This window comes from Pan paniscus, chromosome 10 (assembly GCF_029289425.2).
Source record: "Pan paniscus chromosome 10, NHGRI_mPanPan1-v2.0_pri, whole genome shotgun sequence".
NCBI classification, from domain to species: Eukaryota; Metazoa; Chordata; class Mammalia; order Primates; family Hominidae; genus Pan; species Pan paniscus.
In genome coordinates, this window is record NC_073259.2 from 66,059,561 (window position 1) to 66,083,180 (window position 23,620).

At 37.1% G+C, this 23,620-nt stretch overlaps 1 protein-coding gene across 44 annotated transcripts in view; it reads left to right on the top strand.

Annotated features, from left to right (window-relative positions):
* The window catches only part of CAPRIN2 (caprin family member 2), a 45,402-nt gene extending 27,975 nt beyond the window's left edge, over positions 1–17,427 (top strand). For 8 of the 44 annotated variants that reach the window (XM_008954250.7, XM_008954257.5, XM_034936100.4 and 5 more), the window contains 10 exons: positions 891–1,013; positions 2,525–2,606; positions 3,659–3,714; positions 6,052–6,156; positions 7,739–7,885; positions 10,299–10,467; positions 11,837–12,022; positions 13,096–13,196; positions 15,343–15,406; positions 16,507–17,427. In XM_008954250.7, coding sequence (XP_008952498.1) covers positions 891–1,013; positions 2,525–2,606; positions 3,659–3,714; positions 6,052–6,156; positions 7,739–7,885; positions 10,299–10,467; positions 11,837–12,022; positions 13,096–13,196; positions 15,343–15,406; positions 16,507–17,075 — 1,602 coding nt within the window. In that variant the 3' untranslated portion in view covers positions 17,076–17,427. Of the gene's footprint in view, positions 1–890; positions 1,014–2,524; positions 2,607–3,658; positions 3,715–6,051; positions 6,157–7,738; positions 7,886–10,298; positions 10,468–11,836; positions 12,023–13,095; positions 13,197–15,342; positions 15,407–16,462 lie in introns of all 44 variants that reach the window. The other 36 variants (XM_063593116.1, XM_063593128.1, XM_057299477.2 and 33 more) reach the window with 14 other exon arrangements.
* The last annotated feature ends 6,193 nt before the right edge of the window (positions 17,428–23,620 follow it).

Sequence of the window (23,620 nt, forward strand, 5' to 3'; positions counted from 1 at the left end):
AGTTACTGAGAGGAGAGGATACTTCTATGTGTAATATAGTATTTTTCTGTCTTTCTTGGAATCTGAGCTGTCTAGATTATTGACTAAGTACAGTCAAGTGCAGAATAGAGTTCAAAGCCAAAAGACTAGATAACATGAAATTAATCACTGATGTTCATACCTTCCTCCTAAAAGAGTCCCATATGTACTCACTTATGGTCTCTTAACTCTTATTTTATCTGGTACCTTTGACAAACTTAGCTGTGTGTCTTCTTTGATTAGAAGGTGGAGAAGAGGAGCTAGTGGAGACTGGCATGTTGACAGCTATAAAAAGTAACTGTAAATTGGTCTAATTCAGAATGTGCAGCAATTTTAAGCAATTTAGGATGACTATCAGTAGCCCCCAAGAGTGTACTTACTTTATAACAAAATATATGTATCCCTCTCAATTTTAGGGTATGTGTATGTATGTACTTATATATGTATTTACATTTTGATTTCTGAAATCAGATACATCTTAAAAATGGGATGTACATTTAATGTGGTAGTAGTAATTTTTGCCCTGGAAAAAAAAATCATTGGTATGTCTCATTGTCAGTGGTATCTTATCCTAGAGGACATATGGTAACTCATGTCCATAATGAAAACACTCTTAACAAGGAAGTTCTGCTGGATCTTCCCTTTAAAAGGAATATTTTGTGTTTCAGAAAGAGTTGCATGAAAATTGTGAAGGGGAAAAATCTGTTTAAAGTTTGCTTATTTAGAAAAGGTATTTATGAGAAAATTCTTTACCTGTGATAAGTGAACATTGCTGTTTTTTCTTTTCCTTTAAGATGTAGTGATAAGCTGTTTCCTAGATTAGGCTCTTGAATTTGCATTTCACTCTTACACATTATGGGTTTATCTTGTAGGTGCCTAAGCCTGTGCATCAGCCTGTAGGTTCTTCCTCTACCCTTCCGAAGGATCCAGTATTGAGGAAAGAAAAACTGCAGGATCTGATGACTCAGATTCAAGGAACTTGTAACTTTATGCAAGTATGAGTCATTTACAAAATCTTAAATGATATTCATGGGGGTTCTGACTGGAAACATTACAGTGAAATTATTAAGAGCATAGATTATTCTGTCAAGTCCTGGCTCTGCTGCCTCCTAGCTCTCCTAGCCTGGAGTTTAGGCAAATTACTTGATTCTGTCTCAGTTTATTTATTTGAAAAATGAGGATTATTGTTCCTACTTTCTAAGTTTGTTAGAACAAAAAAAAATGAATTAAGCATGTGAAAAGCTTAACTTGCTCAAGGATCATTACTGCTATAGATTATCAGTACTGAGAACTGTGAGAACCTACTCTGTGCCTGATATTGTTAGATACCATTGTAGTACAGATACAGAAAATAAGACATTCATTGCCTTCAAGGAATTTATATTCCAGTTGTAGAAGATTGTAAATTTATGTTAAATCAATAGTTAAATGATAAATTGTGTTATACAATATGTTTAAGTTGTGAGATACAGACACAGAATTTGAGAATGGTATGAGATTACTGAGGGCTAAAGTAGTCAAATAAGTATTTTTGTTTAGTAAAAGATCCTGAGCTTTGAATATGGGCCTGGGTTTAAATTCTGTTACTTACCAGCTGTTTATTTAACCTCCAACACTTATTTGCAAAATGTAGGAATTGCCTATACCATCAGATTAGTTGAAGATGTAAGAACTAAAATGCTCCCTGCAAATGTGTAGCTTAAGTATGCAAAATACTGGAAACTTTTCTGGGAGAACCGAGATAGGCAGATACAAGAGCGTGATTTCTCATCTTGAAAATGTTTTAACGGCATGAGCTAGTAAATGGTTGAGATAAATAGATGCTCTTTGGTTGGGTGTAATAAAAATGGGGGTTCTGATTAGACTAGGATTGATGGCTATGTTTAGGACCTTAGTAAGGTCAAGAGTTTCTTTTCTGACTTAGGCCTTAGATTTAGTATTGTAGGCTTTTGTTTTGTTTTGTTTAAAGACAGGGTCCCACTCTGCTGGTCAAGGCTGGGGTGCAGTGGTGTGGTCAAAGCTCACTGCAGCCTCGAATTCCTGGGCTCAAGTGATCCTCTCGTTTTAGCCTCCTGAGCATCTGGGACTACAGGCACATACCACCATGCCTAGCTAATTGTTCAAAAAATTTTTAGTAGCAACAAGGTCTCGCTTTTTTGCCCATGCTGGTCTCGAACTCCTGAGCTCAAGCGATCCTTCTACCTCAGCCTCCCAGAGTGCTGGGGTTACAGGTGTGAGCCACTGCGCATGGCCTACTCTTGTGGTTTTAGCACTCTACACAGCCTTAAGTTATGGCAGTTACTTTAGATTTTATTTTTAATTCTTAATTTCTTTATCTATGGAGACTAGTTTTGGCATCTTGAGACAGTGATTAGCTAGATACCTATAGCTTTAGCTAGATATGTGTAGCTAATAGACTATAGGCAGCATCATGAATAATTCAATGGTAATAGCTTTTAAATGAGTAATCTCTGTTTCCACTCTTTATTTAAAATCGTATCTTTAGGAGTCTGTTCTGGACTTTGACAAACCTTCAAGTGCAATTCCAACGTCACAACCGCCTTCAGCTACTCCAGGTAGCCCCGTAGGTATGTAATCATTCTAAAGACTTGGAGCAAACGTCTTGAGCTAACAGCTATTTGTTGTTGTTGTCTTTTCAAATGATTTTATTTTAGATGTCCTAATATGTTGGTGTATTAATTTATTCTAACTGTATCCATCTGTTACCAGTTATATGTGGGTAAATTACCATTAGGACATTAGTGTACTTAACTGACTTGTTTTCATTTTTTGGAGAAAGGCTCGGGATGGGTGAATGGAAATACTCAATAGCTGTTTTTGTAATTTATGTTGTTGTTGGAGTGAATTCTGACTAGAAGTTGCTTGACTCCTTTGGACTCTAAATCTAGTGTTGAGGCTTTTGGGTCTTAACTACGGGTGTGATTACCACAATGAAGTGTGGAACAGTGATTAACACAGTAACTAACAAAAGAGCCTGCATTCAAATCTGGTCCGATGCTTCAAAGCTTAGGCTTTTTGCTCCACATTTGTTTCTCTCCAGAGAGGAGTGACATAAAGCTAGTCCAGCTTTAGTGAGCAGTATACACCAGCTTGAAGATTGGTGTAGCAATTCCTGGGTGAAGTGAGAGTAAATAGAGAGTAATTAATAAAAGTGATGGATATTAACAAGAAGCAGCAAAACAAACTATATAATTGAAAAGTATGTTAATATATATAATCAGAAAAAAACTGAACGGATGATCCAGATAAGATTGACTTTGAAATTTGTGAAAATTAAGTTTATCAATTAATTACTATACATGGTAGCCTGGGTCTTACCTTCCTGTTCACTATTATCAGTTATTTTTAAATGTCTTAGTTCTTTTCTTTTGGAAGTCTTGAAATGCTACTTTTGCCCATTTAACCTTAAAGCATCACTCTGTGTCACCGATGGAACTAGTATTTTCTATTCTTCTACAGTTCTCTCTTTTTAAAACTCTAGAAAGTGCATGATGAACTTGAGACGTAGTCCTTCCAGCTAATGCCTTTTTTGTGAAGTGCAAACTTTAGTTTCCTCCTAGTTGATATGCGTAAGCTTTTGTCTTCCCTCAGTAGTTACTGTTTATTTTACTCCTTGCAGCATCTAAAGAACAAAATCTGTCCAGTCAAAGTGATTTTCTTCAAGAGCCGTTACAGGTAACTTTCCAAATTAATCTTTTATTCTTTGCTGCTCAAGGAAGAAGCTCTTGCTTTGGAAAGAATAATCAGACTTACTGATTCTCATGTACCTAATGAAATTACTAGAAGTGTTCTAAGCATATCTAGTTTTGTAGATTAAATACGACTTGTCCTAAAATGATTCCCTGATGACTATGCTGAAAACATATAGTACAGGTTTGCTGACTTTAGTAAGGAGAGAGCAAGCCTGAAGAAATCAGAGGGTACCTTGTCTAAGAATATTATGTTCTCTTGAGCTACTTAAGTAATTTAGTTTATTCACATAGTAAAGTGTCTGAAGAAAGAAATTAATTTTTGTTGTTGTTGTTTTATTGAGACAGAGTCTCACTCTGTCGCCCAGGCTGGAGTGCAGTAGCATGATCTCGGCTCACTGCAGCGTCTGTCTCACGGGTTCAAGCAGTTCTGTGTCTCAGCCTCCTGAGTAGCTGGGATTATAGGGCCTGCCACCACACCTGCCTAATTTTTGTGTATTTTTAGTAGAGACAGGGTTTCACCATCTTGGCCAGGCTGGTCTTGAGCTCCTGACCTCGTGATCCACCTGCCTTGGCCTCCCGAAGTGCTGGGATTACAGGTGTGAGCCACTGCACTCAGCCTTAATTTTCAAACTGTATTTGTTGAGCAGGGTATATTGGGGTTTTTCCTACTTTCCTCCAATTCACTGACTGCTTTTACTAAAGCAGTTACATTTTTTGTTCTAGCTGTTTAGGGTTCTACATAAGGCTTTCAATTGACAAGTTAAATTTTTTGAAAAGCACTGGTCTAGCTTAGTAGTTCTCTGGTGGAGGCTGTGGGATGGCTGCATCGGAAGCCATCCCACTTTATATGTCATAAGGTATACATTTCTAGATAAGACCTTAGACCTGTTGGAGCAGAATTTTCTAGGGTGTTGCCTATATTTTTAAAAGCTTCCTGGATGAATCTTCATACCCATTTTTTGGAACATTGGTTTCAAATATCATGTTTATTCACCAATAACCCACCTCCAACTGGTCTACTTAAAAAGCACTAATTTGGAAGCAGGAACTGCCATCACTTCTAAATAAATACTAATGTAAATGTCTTTGTTATTAAATGAACCTTTTAACTGAAATTGAAGCCATTTTAAGATTAACTATCAAGTGGCCTAAGATGCCTTAATTTAGCATCTGTGAATCTTCCCTTAGCAACAGAGTTAGTTATTTCCCCACAACAGCCAGTTCTACTTTTCTTGGGCACTTGTCTCATTACTTTAATGACAGAGCCAGAAGAACGACCTAGTTTTAGAAACACTCTAATCTTATAATGGTTCTAATATTTTGGCCAGATCTAAGTTATGCCTATTTACTTGGGTAATATAAAATGTTCTAAAGGATTTCAAATATTTTTTTCCATAAGATCTTAAAACTCAATCCCCAGTCTCCTTCCTAAAAAGCAACATATCATAATGCCTCCTTCAAGAAGGTCACTGAAACATGATTTCTCTGTTTTGTAACCCTTCATTAGTTTCCAGTTCACCTATTTTATTACTTGGGCTTCTGAGAACCACATAGAAGCATTTAGATAAAAGGAGTGGATTCACTGACACTTTAGATCTTGCTATTGCCAGATTTTTATGGGTGTCTCTCTGCTGTATTTGAATACCTGTTGTGCGATAGAATTCTTTCCTAGCCACTCTTTTCATTTTCTGTTGGTTACAGTTGTCACAACTTTTTTTCCTAATGTGCTTTCTCCCAATTTTTATTTTACATATGCTATCAGCTTGATTTTTCACTAGAATTTTTGGTGCCATTCTGATTTATGTAGAGCTTATTCTTCCTATTTATATTTCAGCCTGCCTCTTTAGGATGCTGATAGCACTTAGCATGAAAGCACAGTTACTATGATCTCTGGCAGAGCTGTGCCTACAGTGTTAAATGTACCCAGAACTCACCTTCCCGTGAATGCTATCTACTACAGGGCCAAGAATCAGTGAACATGGGATGAGATGTGTAGTTTTGGTGACCAGGCCTGGACAGGCAGTGTAGCTAGCTGGCTGCTTGAGTTTGAATCTCAGTTCTGCCACTTAATTGTAGTATGATCTTGGGCAAATGTCTTGACCTTTCTTTGCCACTGCTTAATTGTCAATAAAATGAGAATAGTACCTACCTCACAGATTACTGTTAGGATTAAATATATTAACACGTATAAAGTGTTTAGCAGAGTGCTTGACACATGTGCGTGTTCAGTAAGAGTAACATATTAGGAAGGCCAGGGCCCAAGAAATATAAAGTGAACAAAATGTGCCTTTTACAATATTTTGTATTTTCCTGTGTCTAGGCTACTTCTTCTCCAGTTACTTGTAGCTCAAATGCTTGCTTGGTTACTACCGATCAGGCTTCTTCTGGATCTGAAACAGAGTTTATGACCTCAGAGACTCCTGAGGTAAAAGACCAATTGTCTTAATTTCTTTTGTATCTTAAAGAATAGCAGAACCAGTTTATCTTATGAATTACAGGCATGATTAGTTGAATGATGTAACATTTATACTTTATTAATGTGTCGCTTTCTATAGATATTGTGATCTTGGAACTTTTACAGGTAACTTTATTGTAGCTTTGCCATATAAATAGATTTAATATGGTATTGCCTTATCTAGTGCAATAAATGTCCATTTTTAATCTAAAAAAATGAAAAGTGTAGGTAGCATTAAGTCAAGTTTCCCACTATATTTACACTGAAGGACTTTTAGGAGAAAAGTCTCTTATTTGTATAAATGAAAGCTCAATAACTTTATTTTATAAATATTAGCACTTATTGAGTTGGAATGAGTTACAATCTTGTTTTGGCTAACTTTGTCAAAAATATTTTCGGTCAGGTGCAGTGGCTCACACCTGCAATCCCAGCACTTTGGGAGGCCGAGGCAGGTGGATCACTTGAGGTCAGGAGTTCAAGACCAGCCTGGCCAACATGGTGAAGCCCCATCTCTACTAAAAATACAAAAATTAGCTGGGTGTGGTGGCTCATGCCTCTAGTCCCAGGTACTCAGGAGGCTGAGGACAGAGAATTGCTTGAACCCAGGGGGCGGGGGTTGCAGAGATTGTGCCACTGCACTTCAGCCTGGGTGACAAAGTGATACTCCATCTCAAAAAAAATAAATAAATAAAAGCATTTTAATAGTATTATGTTTGTGCTTTCAATTTCAATTCTAAGTTACAGTTTTTACTAAGTTTGAGTAAATCCTTGAGATGGACATAGTAGGATGAATTTTGAGGAGTAATTTAGCAACTATCAGGTATTTTTTAACTATTATAGAAGAATATGTATTCATTATAGAATATAAGAAAATATAGATAATCCTTAGTTTTTATGGTGCTGGCTTGATCTGAATTTAAATTATCTCATTCCTCATTTTAAGAAGAGGAAGAAGTGATTGTTACCAAGTAACTCACAGCTGTCTGCTTCACAATCTAGTTGAGATTGGTTTTTGGTATTTTTTTTAAGCCTTTGGATTTATAATCTGTTATGTCAAGAACTTGTGGCTTCCTTAGGTAAGGATTACTTAAATTGGATCAGAGTTGTTTTCTGTTTTAGGTAGCTGACTTAGAAACCTACTAACTAATAAGTCTTTAAAATAGAGAAAAATTAACACTAAACAACTAACCCAAGTTTTTTCTTAAATTCAATTCTGATGTATAAATTTTGAATAATATTAGGTTCTTAACTGGAAATGACCATTTCAGGGTTTGAAAAGGACTAGGTGCATATAGAAAGTTCAGCCCCTCATCTGTTAGACTGATTATTGGTAAGACTCTTTCACTTAGTCAGCAAGCTGTGCAAAGCAAATACTGGTATGCATCCTCAGCAATTGAGATTTGAAATTGTAAGCAAAAGCTATTCTTTTGCATTCCTGTGTCCAAATGTCATCCTAAAGAACTTGCTGACTTATGCCAGTTTGGGTTTTAGAGTAAGTTAACTGCTTGTTATATGGCAGGTGATTGGCTGATGCTGCATTTCTCCTCCCCAGGCAGCAATTCCCCCAGGCAAGCAACCGTCTTCACTAGCTTCTCCAAATCCTCCCATGGCAAAGGGCTCTGAACAGGGCTTCCAGTCACCTCCAGCAAGTAGTAGTTCAGTAACCATTAACACAGCACCCTTTCAAGCCATGCAGACAGTGAGTATGAAACATGAATGATGATTGCAGTTCATTATTCCTGTTAAAAGCCATTGTTTCTCTTACATAATTATTGGATACTATGTGAAAAGTTTGCCTTTTGTAAAATTTATTTGGGTTGGTAGAATTATATTTGGCCAATGGCAATACTTGTTTGTGGCAGAAGAATAGGAAATCCACAGCCTCTAGAATTTTAAATGGGTGTTTTATCAGAGCATTATTCCTTCTTTTAGAATTAGTAGCAGGCAAAGCTGAGGATCCATATTAAACAAACAAAATGTGTGAGTGAGAAACAGAATTTCTAGCAACAGCTTAATAATACTAACCATTACTAATATCATTACTAGTATTATTCCCTAACATCAGTAACCTGAAATACCGGACACATACTTGGGTGTTCTGTCATTGCTGAAACTTTCATTTTATTTTATCCTGATCTCAAGATGGTTTTTGGAGATTTGTTCAGATTTGTGTGGTGTTTTGAATTACGTATTTTTCTACAAATTGCAGTTAAGGCTTTTTAAAAAAATAATATTACAGCTAGTTTGGTATGTTTATTCTCTAAACACAGACTAATATAAAACAGTTCTTTGGGGGGGAAAAAAGCCTTAGTGAGCCAATAAGTACCCTTCCTATTGGTGCTTAGTGTCCCACTCCAAGCACTTCGGAGTGATGGTGGTAGTGGGGCCAGTGGAGTAGCATGGAAAGCAGGCACCACCCCGGGAGATCGGCTGGTGAGTCCAGACAGCTGAATTCACTCACCTTATCACTTAGAATATCTTATTTCTAGATAAAATAGTTCCTTGCTTTCACTCTTTTCCTGTCAGTTCATCCTGCACAGTATAGCCACATTGGTTTTACCTTTTCTTTCGTCTAATTAAAAGCAAGCAGTGTTCCATTACAGAATGAAATTTAGTACTCTGTCTGACACTCAGTACCTTTCCAAGTCTGTTATAACCTGTCACACTAGTCCCCTGAGCTTGCCTTATATATTCTTGTCACAGTACCTTTTGCTCATGCCAATCTGTTTTCTCTGCCTGTTTGAATCCTACCCGGTACACATTGGTTCTTACTCATTTATTGATTAAAGAATAGTTACAAAACCAGGCACTGTTCTTAATCACTGAGGTTGTAGCAGTGAAAAAAGAAAAGTATGCTCAGGAAACTTAACATTTTAGTATGGAGGTAGGAGGGCTAGGGAGACAAATACCTGTATATCAGGTGCTGTGTGATGTAAAGAAAAATGGAGCAGAATCAGGGAGCTAGAGAGTCATAGAAGGACAGATCGTTGCTTGCCACGTGGTAAAGATTCATTAAATGGTAAAATATTTCATTCATCTTTAGTTTTTGAAAAAAAGACCCCTTACCCTTGTATAGCTTTTATTCTCAGCATTATTATGATAGCATAATAGCAGGAAGATTAACTTTTGCTGTTAGGTGTAAAATCTGTCAGGAATCAAGTAGGAGTGTTTTTTTGTGTTTTTTTACTATGGTAAAATGTATGTAACAGAATTTACCATTTTAATCTTTTTTAAAGTATACAATTCAGTGGCATTAAGTATATTCATAATGTGCAATCATCATCACTACTTTCAGAACTTTGTCATTATTCCAAACAGAAACTCAGTACTCATTAAACAATAACTTCCTGTTTATAACCCCCTCCACAGCTCTGCTAACCTCTATTCTACTTCACTTCTATGAATTTACCTATTCTACCTCATATTAGTGGTATCCTACAACATTTTTCCTTTTGTATCTGGCTTACTGCACTTTGCATAATGTTTTCAAAGTTCATTTGCGTTATACAGTGTATCAGAATTTCATTTTTGTATGGCTGAATAATCCATTTTATGTATGTACTTCATTTCGCTTATCCATTCATCTGTTGGGAAATTGAGTTGTTTGTACCTTTTGGCTATTCTGAAGAATGCTGCTATGAACATGGGTGTATAAATATCTGTTTGAGTCCTGCTTTCAGTTATTTTGGGTATGTACCTAGAAATGGAATTAGTGGATCATATGTTAATTAGTGGATCTATACTTTTTGAAAAGGCAGCATACTGTTTTCCACAGGGCGACTGCACCATTTTGCATTCCCACCAGCAATGCATGAGGGTTGCAGTTCCTCCGCATCCTTGCCAACACTTATTTTCTGTCTTTTTGATAATAGCCCTGCTAATGGGTATAAAATTTTATGGCATTATGGTTTGGATTTACATTTCCCTAATGACTAATGATGATGAGCATGTTTTCATGTGCTTATTTGCCATTTATCTTCTTTGGAGAGATGTCTATTCAAGTCCTTTGCCTGCAAAATAGAAGTTTTTGAACGTACAATTTTGCTGGATACCACCCTTAAGCATTTTCTTTGAAACTTCCCAAATGACTCAGTGTGTCCTTGTCTTTTAAGGTATTTAACGTTAATGCACCTCTGCCTCCACGAAAAGAACAAGAAATAAAAGAATCCCCTTATTCACCTGGCTACAATCAAAGTTTTACCACAGCAAGTACACAAACACCACCCCAGTGCCAACTGCCATCTATACATGTAGAACAAACTGTCCATTCTCAAGAGACTGGTAAGATCTTTGCATATGATATTTGGAAGACTTAGAGGGACAGCCAGTTGAATGGACAGCAAGTCTAGGAAGTCTGTAGTGACACTTTAGAAGTATTTTCCTGACCAGTAAGCATTATTTCTTCACATGTTCCTCCAGTGTTGAGAAAAACCTAATGCCCTTTTTTGTGTTAAGTTTACCTATTAATTTTAATTTTTGTAGAGATAGAACTTAGATGACGGATTTAACCTTGAAGTAGGTTTGTATTTTTAAATCTATTTGCTTTGATTACCACAGACAGTGATTGAGGTAGATGGGCACTATCTGGCTGCTTATATGAAGGTTTTGAAACCATTCTGTTAATCCTTTTAACAAATGGTTATCTGTCCTTTTCTATCTTATAATAAAAGATTGAAGATATGACTTAGTATGCTTATTGTACTGTTTGCTTAGAGATGGGAGGCTATTTTGATTTTTCATGCTGTTCTAAATCATGAAAGAATAGGTAACTTTGTACTCATTTCTTAATTTAAATTTTAAGAAGCACTTGTAGATTTTTTGTATTGGTATTTCAGATCCCTATTGAGTTTTTTAACTGAAGTCGGAGCAAATGAATTGAGCATTCTGAGTACTTGGCTAATCAAGTGATGAAGAGGTAGTAATATGAATTCTGGGACCTAGGCATAGATGACCTGATTCTGTTCTCCCCTCTACTGTTGAAAGACAGGGCAGGTGACTTACGTAAGGGATATTTTTGTCAGGTGCCTTCTCAGATACAGTATTAATTAGAATCCATTTTCTTTTACTCCCTCATCTGGAGTATTTAGCCTGCTTTTTAAAAATTGTTGTAAAGTATACATAACATAAAAATCACCATTTTAATCATTTTTAACTATATAGTTCTGTGGCATTAAGTACAACCAAACTGTTGTGTAATTATTACCACTGTCTACCTCCAGAACTTTTCATCTCCCCCCAACTGAAACTTTGTAATCATTTAATACTAACTCCTCCTCCTCCTCTCCCCCCAGCCCCTGGCAACCACCATTCTACTTTCTGATTCTGAAAATGACTGCTCTAGGTACCTCATATAAGTGGTATACAATATTTGTGCTTTTGAAACTAGCTTATTTTACTTGGCATGTCTTAAGGGTTCATTCATGTTGTAGCATGGGTCAAAATTTTCTTCCTTTTTTAGGCTGAATAATATTCCATTATATATATGAATTACGTATTTGAGTCATGTAGATGAATTATATACGTGAATATATGTATCTCCTATTTATTTTTAAAGGCAGCAAATTGTATTAATGATTTTGATATATATTGGCTTTTAAGTATAAAGACTATTACCATTTAACTCTTGGACCCTAAAATCGTTTTTCTTAAGCAGCAAATTATCATCCTGATGGAACTATTCAAGTAAGCAATGGTAGCCTTGCCTTTTACCCAGCACAGACGAATGTATTTCCCAGACCTACTCAGCCATTTGTCAATAGCCGGGGATCTGTTAGAGGATGTACTCGTGGTGGGAGATTAATAACCAATTCCTATCGGTCCCCTGGTGGTTATAAAGGTATGCCCTGAATAAAATTGAATTATACTGAATTATTTTGTCTGTGTGTTTACTTGACTCAAACCATTTTTACCTAACCTTGCTCCCTTTTGTCATTTACAATGTAGTAGAGAATTTCCTGTTTGTGGATAATAAAGTATTTTTAATATACCTATTCTCCATAACAGAGGAACTAATTTTCTGTATGAAAAGCAGATTGATTTTGTGACTTACTGAAGTGGAAAGTTTCACCATATTGTTTTACAAAGGATGAATTTTCATATTTGAGTAATGTTTTTCTTTTGTTGACTTAACTCTGCTAAAAGTGTATCATATTTACAAGATGCCCATTTTCTAATTATTTCTAGTTATTTGTTAGATTATGTCACAAAGAAGAATATAGAATTTGAGACTATAATAGTGATATTCTCTTAAACTTTTGTTATGGTTCCAAGTGTCCTAGTCACTACTTATTATTAACAAAAATACTCTAGACAGGCTGGGTGTGGTGGCTGACGCCTGTCATCCCATTACTTTGGGATGCCAAAATAGGAGGATCATTGAGGCCAGGAGTTTGCGACCAGCCTGGGCAACATAGTGAGACCCTACCTCTACAAAGAATTAAAAAATATTAGCTGGGCATGGTGATATGCACCTGTAGTCCCAGCTACTTGGGAGGCTGAACTGGGAAGAATGCTTGAGTCCAACAGTTTGAGGTTACAGTGAGCTGTGATCTCACTACTGTGCTCCAGCCTGAGTAACAGAGCGAGGCACTGCCTATAAAAAAGCAAACAACAACAAAACAACCCTGGACAGAGGCCCTAAGTACCTAACTGCCCTACCACCACCCTTTCCCAACCCCACCTTGCATTTAGCAGTAGTAAATTTATAAACCTGGCTTATTTGAAGACAGCAATGTTCTATAAATATGTTTTACTTTGGAAGCAATATTAGTAGAGTTTGCTTAAAGAGGGCATAAGTCTAATGATGGCATTATATAATCAATTTAACTTTTAAAGCAATATAGAATTAGACTGTTTAAAAGTTTAATATGATTTTGTCCATAATCTTATGTAAGTTTGTTTATTTATTAGGTTTTGATACTTATAGAGGACTCCCTTCAATTTCCAATGGAAATTATAGCCAGCTGCAGTTCCAAGCTAGAGAGTATTCTGGAGCACCTTATTCCCAAAGGGTAAGTAAGAATAGTTGTCATAGTTGAATAGTGGTACAGTTGTTGATGTTAAGCTGGTGATTGAAGTATATCACAGAGTCATAATTTGTTTTCTGAAAGTGCACTCTTAGCTTTAAAACTACTTGTAAGTCCTATGGAGAAGAGTTGAGTTGGAAGTTTTTGCAATTACCCAAGAAAGATAAAAGATAATTGCTTGTTATGTGGAACTTAGAAGGTGTTAAGGTCATTATTAATCATGTTGTTTGCATTAACTCATTTGCTCTTCCACCTCACAGGAGAAATGGGTTCAGAGGTTAAATAACTTACCTAACGTCACTTATCAAGGAAATGGTAAACTAAGATTAGAATGTGACTTTCTTACTCCAGAGCCCATGATTTTAACTTTACTACATTGACTTCAGCTTAACTTGCCTAGCAAATGTAGCAAAGCCCTTTTTCGTAAGTTTTTTGTTGTTGTTTGTACTTACTTGAAGAACCCAGCATATTTTCTTTACTACATATGGTAAAAGACTCATAAGAGGATGTTAGAAATTCCACTTTAACAAAACTTGGGAACTTACAGATTTGAATCTATAATACATCAGCATATTCAGTTTTGAAGTTTTACAAGCGTTTGAGTATGTGTATGGTACCATACTGAGTTCTGTTGGTAATATATAAAATACCTATCCTTGAAGAACTTACAGTTACATGGGGTAGGATGGATATCCACACAGAGGCAGTATTGAAAAGGGTGAAGGCCAGGCGTGGTGACTCACGCCTGTAATCCCAGCACTTTGGGAGGCTGAGGCAGGTGGATCATTTGAGGTCAGGAGTTCGAGACCAGCCTGACCACCAACAGGGTGAAACCCCATCTCTACTAAAAATCAAAATTAGCCGGACGTGGTGGCACACGCCTTAATCCCAGCTACTCAGGAGGCTGAGGCAGGAGAATCGCTTGAACCTGGGAAGTGGAGGTTGCAGTGAGCAGAGATAGCGCCATTGCACTCCACCCTGGGCAAGAAGAGCGAGACTCTGTCTCAAAAAAAAAAAAAAAAAAAAAGAGTGGAAAACATCTTGGAATCTAAATGCCTTGGGTTTGACCCCTCATTTATCACTTCTCTTGCCATGTGACCTCAGATAAGTTAGTGAAACTTTTTGAGCTCTAATTCCTCATCTGTTAGTTTTTCATCTAACACTGAGGTATTCTCCATGAGATATTCTGAGAATTAAATGAACTAAAGCACCTAAGTGCTTAGCACTACAGAGCCAGGTGTGTATATCAGCCGTGCAAATATTAGATGTTATTATGTGATCTTCAGGGAATGTATGTGAGGGGAGGATGTTTATTAATACAGACTTAGGTAAAAGAACTGTCTCTTCTTAATACCACTATTACAGTATTTTCTGTGCTCTTCTACATTTTTCCTGAGGAACAAGAAACTGATAATGCTAGTTGCTATTGCAAAGGGGCAACTGGGAGTATGGAGTAAGAGGCTTTATTATTTTTATTGTGTACCTTCTTGTCCTGTTTCAATTTTTATTGCATATAATAATTACACCACTAATTATTCTTTTCATGGGTTGTATGAAGTTTGGCTTCCTTCATACTTGAGTTTGTTTGAAGTACTGCCCCTGGAACATTTTTTCTTAATATATTAGATTATATTTCTAGGCAATAAATATATTTATACAATATAATTTTTTATCAATTTCTTAAAAAAAAATTCCCAAACCCCAACATAGTTGGTATTGGTCTTCCCAGTTTGGTGTATAAATAGAGCAAGGTTGAGAAAAGTCTGTGTTCTTGCTTTATGATGTCCTTTTATACTGAGATGAGGGACAGAGGACCATGCCACATTTAAAAATTTCTCTCATTACCTAGCATTGTATCTTTTACATAGTATTCTCCAAGTGCTTTGTTGTTTTTCAGGTATTAACAGATCTGATTGGTCAGGTTAATTAACAGGTGAAGCAAGTAATGCCACTGTTGCCCTTGCTTTGTTTTTCTTAGTGTTTGGAAACATCTGAGCCTCTTTGGTTGCTGGGGAAGGCCAGGTAAAGAACTAAGGGGACTAATCTTATTTGCCAGCCAGTAGTCCTGTGTAATAACCAATTATAGTCCTGCATTTTTAATGCCAAGGTAAATTTTATATGTTCACTTTAGGATAATTTCCAGCAGTGTTATAAGCGAGGAGGGACATCTGGTGGTCCACGAGCAAATTCGAGAGGTAAGGGTAATTAGCTGAATAGTTTTCTTACCCAGCACATGTCTCTAGTTCTTTCTGCATCCTCTACCAAGTTCTTTCCAAAGCACATTGCTTTTTAGCATTTATCTTGTTGAGGTTTTCAATTTGCTTGAATGTAGTACTAAAGTACTAAGGGAGATACTAGACCACTAGATAGGCTATGGAAACCAATTGCAAATTGAATTAAAAGGGTGGGTGTTTTTTAAAAATCTGCTTGACACTAGAGCATATTTAACTTTATATATCCACTATGCTGATTTCAAATATTTTTCATGTGATGATTCACGATGGTGGTTTTTGTAATAATGGGTACTTCTTACTGTAGTGTCACTGCATTAATAGATTCAAATGAGCACAAATTAAGACACCGTGACTTGAGACAAAAGCAGAATAGTTATAACACTTTTTAAATAAAATGTGAAGGAACTATTAAAAAGTTTGTATAAGGGAGAAGAAAAATCATTGAAGAGTAACTTTGGCACAGGAAAGCAATCTTTTCCTTCTGAAAAAATAGCTAGTATTCAATTTGCCTTTGCCTTAGTCTGAGCAGTGTTTTTGTATGGCACTTAAAACATTAAAAGCGTATGACTTGGAAATAAAAAAAGCATTCATCATCATGGGACTTAGTTCCATATCAATATATCTCTGAATGGCTAGTGGCTAGTAGTTCTAAAAATTGGTTCTTTTATATAGTCTCCATTTTCTTGAGACCTTCTACATTAGGTGCTTTGTAGAATGATCTCTGAGAAATTAAGAATTATGGGAGGAAGATGAAGTAAAAAGTGTTCAGACCTGAGTTTTAGACTTTGCTAAGTTATCTGGCCTTTTGGGGGCCACATTTTCTTAATCTTAAAAAAGGATCAATTAGACAAGATTATCTTGGACCTTTCTGGCTTTAGAAGAGTATGTAAAAACCTATTACCAGAAAAATCTAGAAAAGTATAATCTAGCTATATATTGCTTTTGTTTTGGAATTTACTATAAAATGTATCTTTGTCTGTTTCAGTAGCCGACTAATGTTAAATATTGTGTTCAAAGCTAACTGCTTCATTATGAGAAACTCACTGTTGCTAATAAAACAGCAGGGTGGAGTGATTCTTCTCAGGTGAGCAGCCCAGAAAGAGACAACGAAACCTTTAACAGTGGTGACTCTGGACAAGGAGACTCCCGTAGCATGACCCCTGTGGATGTGCCAGTGACAAATCCAGCAGCCACCATACTGCCAGTACACGTCTACCCTCTGCCTCAGCAGATGCGAGTTGCCTTCTCAGCAGCCAGAACCTCTAATCTGGCCCCTGGAACTTTAGACCAACCTATTGTGTTTGATCTTCTTCTGAACAACTTAGGAGAAACTTTTGATCTTCAGCTTGGTAGATTTAATTGCCCAGTGAATGGCACTTATGTTTTCATTTTTCACATGCTAAAGCTGGCAGTGAATGTGCCACTGTATGTCAACCTCATGAAGAATGAAGAGGTCTTGGTATCAGCCTATGCCAATGATGGTGCTCCAGACCATGAAACTGCTAGCAATCATGCAATTCTTCAGCTCTTCCAGGGAGACCAGATATGGTTACGTCTGCACAGGGGAGCAATTTATGGAAGTAGCTGGAAATATTCTACGTTTTCAGGCTATCTTCTTTATCAAGATTGAAAGTCAGTACAGTATTGACAATAAAAGGATGGTGTTCTAATTAGTGGGATTGAAGGAAAAGTAGTCTTTGCCCTCATGACTGATTGGTTTAGGAAAACGTTTTTGTTCCTAGAGGAAGGAGGAGGTCCTTACTTTTTTGTTTTCCTTCCTGAGGTGAAAAATCAAGCTGAATGACAATTAGCACTAATCTGGCACTTTATAAATTGTGATGTAGCCTCGCTAGTCAAGCTGTGAATGTATATTGTTTGCACTTAATCCTTAACTGTATTAACGTTCAGCTTACTAAACTGACTGCCTCAAGTCCAGGCAAGTTACAATGCCTTGTTGTGCCTCAATAAAAAAGTTACATGCACCTTCAGTGTTCCTATTTAATTAAACATTTAGTTGAGAGGTAAAATATCTGCTTTTTAATAGTCATCACTGATAACTCTTGAATGGTTATTTCTTCATGGGCTCATGCTGTTATTTTAAAATAAGACATATATAACAGTTCCTTCTAGGGTTACTTTTCTCTGATATTATACATGCCATTCATCAAAACATTTGATCTGTTTTCCATGGGCCAAATCATGCATTCTTCTTGAAGCTATTCTGTTTTGCAGTAGGGCATGGGCTTCCTTTAGTCAGCTATCTTTGGGTAGCTACTACATGTGTAGTAATATACAATAGGAGATACACAGGTAATACTACTGGCCCACCATCAATAAGACTTACACTTTCTAGTGGATTCTCAATTTAATTTGAGCAGGCAAAATGCTAAGACATTAAAAAGCAGAGGCTCTGTGGTCAGGCAATGCTGTGTTTCAGAGTCCTGATTCTGCCACTTAGTAGCTAATCTTAGAGAAGTTATGTTACCTCTAAGATCTCTCTCTCTTAAATACTGTTTCTCAAATGTAAAATGTGAATGGATGATAGATTACCATCAGGACAATTGTGAAGTTTAAGAATATATCTAAAGGATTGAACGTAGTGCCTGGCACATACACATTTAAGAAATGCAGTAAAATTTAGTGTTCGTTCTAGCCATATGATACTTTCTCACACTTAAAGCTTGTATGTCTTCTTCAGTAATAAGTTTTTTTATTTCTCAGTTTAAATAATAATTTTTGGCCGGGTGCAGTATCTCACGCCTGTAATCCCAGCACTTTGGGAGGCTGAGGTGGGCAGATCACCAGAGGTCAGGAGTTCGAGACCAGCCTGGCCAACATGGTGAAACCCTGTCTCTACTAAAAATACAAAAATTAGCCAGGCGTAGTGGTGGGCGCCTGTAATCCCAGCTACTTGGGAGGTTGAGGCAGGAGAATGGCTTGAGCCTGGGAGGCAGAGGTTGCAGTGAGCCGAGATCATGCCACTGCACTCCAGCCTGGGTGACTGAAAGAGACTCTGTCTCAAAAAAAAAAAAGAATTTTAAAAGGTGAGCATTTTGGTTGCATTTTCAGGACTATATTAAGGGTTGCAGAAGGGTGTTATTACACATCAACTAAAGCAAGTAATCTGCTGAGGCAGAAAATAATTTGCTGGGTCTGACCCGCAGACCCTGGCTGAACTATGGATGAAAAAATGTACCCTGGCACAGGTATTTTGCCTGACAGAGTGACGAGGGGACTTCACTGCTCAGCACCGCTGACGAGAGAGTACAGCGAGAGTGAAGCCCCAATAAGCCAGCGATATTTGTATTTATTTAGTACAGATTTAATGACAGAGGCTTTGAGTCAACACACTTGTGGGTAATTAACATGCCCGCTCCCCTCCCCCACCCACCAAGAGAGCAGTCCTGTGCACGAATGATTAAAGGCCAGGTTCCAGGTTCCGAAGCCTGAGTAAACTAACTTACCTAGATCAATTCCTTTACATCCCCTTGTTATCTAACCTAAGCTTTTAAGAGAATTCAGCTGCCTTCAGCCTTCAGCCAAATTGTCTTTTGAAGCTTTTGCAGAACCTCCTGGCCTTCCAAGAAGGTTTGCTTCTTTCTATAATTTCCTCTTATAATTTCTCCCACCACCCTGTCTGAACTCCTACAATAATTGTTTTGATCCTCCTCTCTGAGGTGTTGAGTAATCTCAGGAAAATGGTATAACAGCATTACATTTATTACAGTTGCTATTTTTGAGCTGGGTGTGGGTTCAGCAGTTACACCCTGAAGCCATGTTTAACTCTCCATGGTGTTAAATGCTAGTGTAGTGTTCTCAAGATAGAAGATGTGATTTGATTCAGTACCTCACATAACTTTTTCAGCTTATGGTAGGAACTTTGTAGGGTAGGGATAATAGTATTCCAGTTAAAAAAATTAGTTCATGGCTTTTATGTCCACAACACAACTAAAAAGCACATAGAAAAGTGGTAATATGATTAAATGATGGAGGGGAAAACTTGATGTTTAAGAACAATTGGTGATCAGTAGGGCCTTTCTCTAGCTGTGAATTTCGTACTGCATTAAAGTATTCAGCGTAGTTTTTTTCTTACACACACAATGTTTATTTAAAATACTCTGGGCAACTCTATATTTTTTTAAAGATAAGTGTCCAACATCAAGAGAGTCATTAATTAGGGTATCCCCTTACGGTAAGAGTCATATTTTAGGAGAGTATTTGAAATGTTACTTTGCTAAGTATAAAGATAATGTACTAGACATTTTTTGACTTATAAGAATGAATGGACAAGATATTTCATTCTGAAGCAGTATAACTTTGAAGCTAGTTCTGGAAGCTATTACTAAAAGCAGATGTCTTTACGGAAAGATGTGCACATACACAGAATTTACATACATTTCTAAGAGATAGAGTAGGGATCCAGAGATATCTAAAGTCCATTTATGGACCTTGTGGAAAGAACTTATGTTTTGCTGGGAAGATCTTATTGTACATATGGCTGACATGGAGAGACATTCCATATAATTATTCCATATAATTATCTGAATATACAAATACTTAGTTGTTTTACTAAAAGCAGAGATGAGGGAGGTAAAATAAGTTTCCTGTTTACTAGATTCTCCTCGGAGTTTTTTAAGTTTTTTAGTCTTTTATTAAGTGATGTCTCTCCTCCCTACGCCCAAAGTTGTGAGCCACTGACTTTTATCTACTCTAAAATGATTTGAGTAAATGCAGGCATTTAAAGCAGGATGTTTTTTGAGAGGTTTGCTCACTTGTTTCCTGTACTAGTTATCTGTCAACCATCCCATTTTTCTGTTTACCTTTCTCAATTCCATAATAGCTTTATTTTTACAATCCTATGACATCACATACTGTGTTTTTATACTCTTAATCTTTCCTGTTTGCACAGTTAAACTCTAGCTTTAATGATCAGTGTTCTATTGTGAGCCTTATGATAACTAGGATGTTATTTTATGTATTTTAAATGTGAAATAATTTTTAGCATATACAAAGTGTTTCCATATTACTAGGTACAGTGGCTTACGCTTGTAATCACAGCACTTTGGGAGGCCGAGGTGGGTGGATCGCTTGAGCGCAGGAGTTAGACCAGCCTGGGCAACATGGTGAAGCCCTGTCTCTACAAAAAGATACAAGAAATAAGCTAGGTGTGGTGTCGTGCCCCTGTAGTCCCAGCTACTCAGGAGACTCAGATGGGAGAATCACCTGAGCCTGGGCGTTGAGGCTGCAGTGAACTGTAATTGTGCCATTGCACGCCAGCCTGAGTGGCAGAATGAGACCCTGTCTCAAATAAAATAAAATGTTTTTCTGTATGACTTATCTCCTCCTCTGCCAAATACTTTAAATAATTTTGATGAGAAATTTAGCTCTCTGGTTTCTCTACTTGCTACTTTATATCAGGGGTGTTCTTACTGACCACTTTTGTGATTAGGCTACAGTAGCTTTGTTCTCATTTCGACAGTTTACAGGTACAGCTCATTTGCTACCAGTGCAAGATATTGAATGCTAGATTATAAAATGATTGTATTCATTATTAATACCAAGAGGACTTAGCCTCAGTAATTCTGTTTCTCAAGCATTATTCCTTTATTCATTTTATTTCAAAGACCCTAAACTTTGGTAATGATTAGTCTTTCAAATATTTGGGTTATCTGATTTGTATCTGACTCTGAGACTACAAAGATGAACGACATTCAAATATTCAGACACCTCAGGTGTGTCCATTTCACCCACTGAGAGCAAGTCTCTTTAATTATTCATTTGATTTTTATCACACTTTTCCTCCTCTCTGTCTGAAAGTGTTACTATTCAAAAACTAGATTTTTGGATCACTTCTGTAACTTTCTTATCTTTTCTCTTGTTTCTGATTTTTATTGGGAGATTTCTTTGACTTTATCTTCCTACCTTTTTATGAAGTTTTAAATTTTCATTAACATTCAGAATTTCTAAGTAGACCTGTTATCTGAATGTTCATTACATACAGTTGTCCCTCAGCATCCATGGGGGATTGTTTCCAGGACCCCTACAGATACTAAAATCTGCAAATGCTCAAGTCCCTGATACAAAAGGGAGTAGTGTTTGCCAATAACCTCCACACATCCTCCTGTATACTTTAGATCATCTCTAGATTATAATATGCTGTGTAGATGCTATGTAAATAGTTGTTATACTGGATTGTTTAGGGAATAATGACAAGAAAAAATGGTTTGTACATGTTCAGTACAGAAGCAAGCATCCTTTGTTTCCCTGAATATTTCCAATCTGTGGATGTGGGACCTGTGGCTATGGTGGGCCAACTGTGTATGCTGTTCTTGTTTCATGATTGTGTTATTTTCTCATTACTCTAAGGATAGTTTTTTAAAAGGTTTTTTTTTTGCCCTAAGTAGTCTATTTACTACACTTTTTCTATTCTATTCACTTAACTGCATTGTTTTATTTGCTCAGAATCTTGTGATAATTGGCTGACTGTTTAAGAATGGAGCACCAACCCCACACCTATTGGGGGGTCATCCTGGAAGGGCGTCCAACAAAGTTGGAGACCCCAACTCTGGTATGGGGTGTGGGGTGAAAAGCAGGTCAAATTCAGGTTTCAAGACAGGCCAAGCTCAGTGCATTTTCTTGTCCACTGCCTCAGTTTACCTACATTCAGAAGATGGTCCAGGAAGAGTTGAGCAGAGTTGGCTCCAAAACATTAGGGTGCTAACAGCAAAACAATTCCAAGACTTCATCTTGCTGTATGCCAAAATAATTTATCTTGAGAGATGGGGATGAGTGGATGGTGGGTGCCTGGTGGAGCTCTGAGGAGCCCGGTCCAGAGCCCCATCTTAGGGGGATACAGAGGACTTCCTGCCTGCTCACGGCCCCCTCTGGCCCTCACTTGGCATGCACAGGTCACCATCCATAGCAATGATGCTTCATGGGTCCCGAGGTCTAGGTGAAGGAGAGAACTGACCATCCTATCCCAACCTCCTGGGGCCTTCATGCTTATGTTCTTATTGAAGAAACACAAAGCCCTCGAGATTCATGTAACTGTATGATGGAGAGAAAAAAGTACCTAATGTTTCCCAAAAAAGGCAGTATATTTTGTACTTTGTAAAGTGTTGATTAAAATGAAGGGGAAAAAACAGGAAAAAAAAAAAAGAATGGGTCACCAAAAAGATGACTGGAAGCTTGAATGTAAAAGGTAGGGCTTACTCATTTGGGGCTTCATGATAGCATTATTTTTTGTCAGGGTAGGGAACACCAATGTAGGGGTATGGAAGAGCATTCTAAGTGGGACACAAAACCCAGAAGCCCTAAGGATAAATTAAACACTCATAATTTATTCCCACAAGACTTTTGATTGGAGGAAAATATCAGCATCAAAAGACAAAATGGCCACCTGCAGTGGGAGGAAATCAATAAATAAAAAAGGGCAATGAATGTGAAGAGGCAGTTAATACATGAAAACATTTTCAGTAAGCGTATTTAAGGTTTTAAGGCACATACTTTGGCAAGCATGTGGGGAAATGGGCATTCATGCTGTAGTTTGGAATAAAATTAGTATATTTTTGGAGAGTAAATTGGTAATGACTGTTAAGGTAAAAACACACACACACACACACACACACATACACACACACACACACACACACACACACACACACTTTTGACCCAGAAATTCCGCTACTAGGAATTTGCCCTACAAATAGTAGAACAGAATCGATAACATCTCATTTGTGTGAAAAATCTTAAAAGCATATATCTGATTGCTTGAACTTTTTTCTGCTAGGATGTACAAGAAATTTGAAGGTGTTAGCTTTAAGGAAAGGGTTTGGGGCTTGTTGGGGGAGGAAGACTTGCTTTTCATTCTGAACTTTAGAACTTAAAAGGTACATATCACTTTTTTGTTAAAAATTTTAAACTAAGAGATAAAATGGTAGGTTGCTGTAGGGGAACCTACCCTGCCTGTCTTTCTTTGGATAGTTTGAGGGTTTGTTTTAATTATCAAGTCTGGGATAATACTTTTAAAAAAAAGCCTAAGTACTTAAAAGCCTAAGTATTATCCACAATACACTAATTTTTGCATTTCACTTAATACTTTACTGCCATATATGTAACTTTTTGTTGTTTGTTTTTTGAGATAGGGTCTCACTCTGTCCCCCCGGGCTGGAGTGC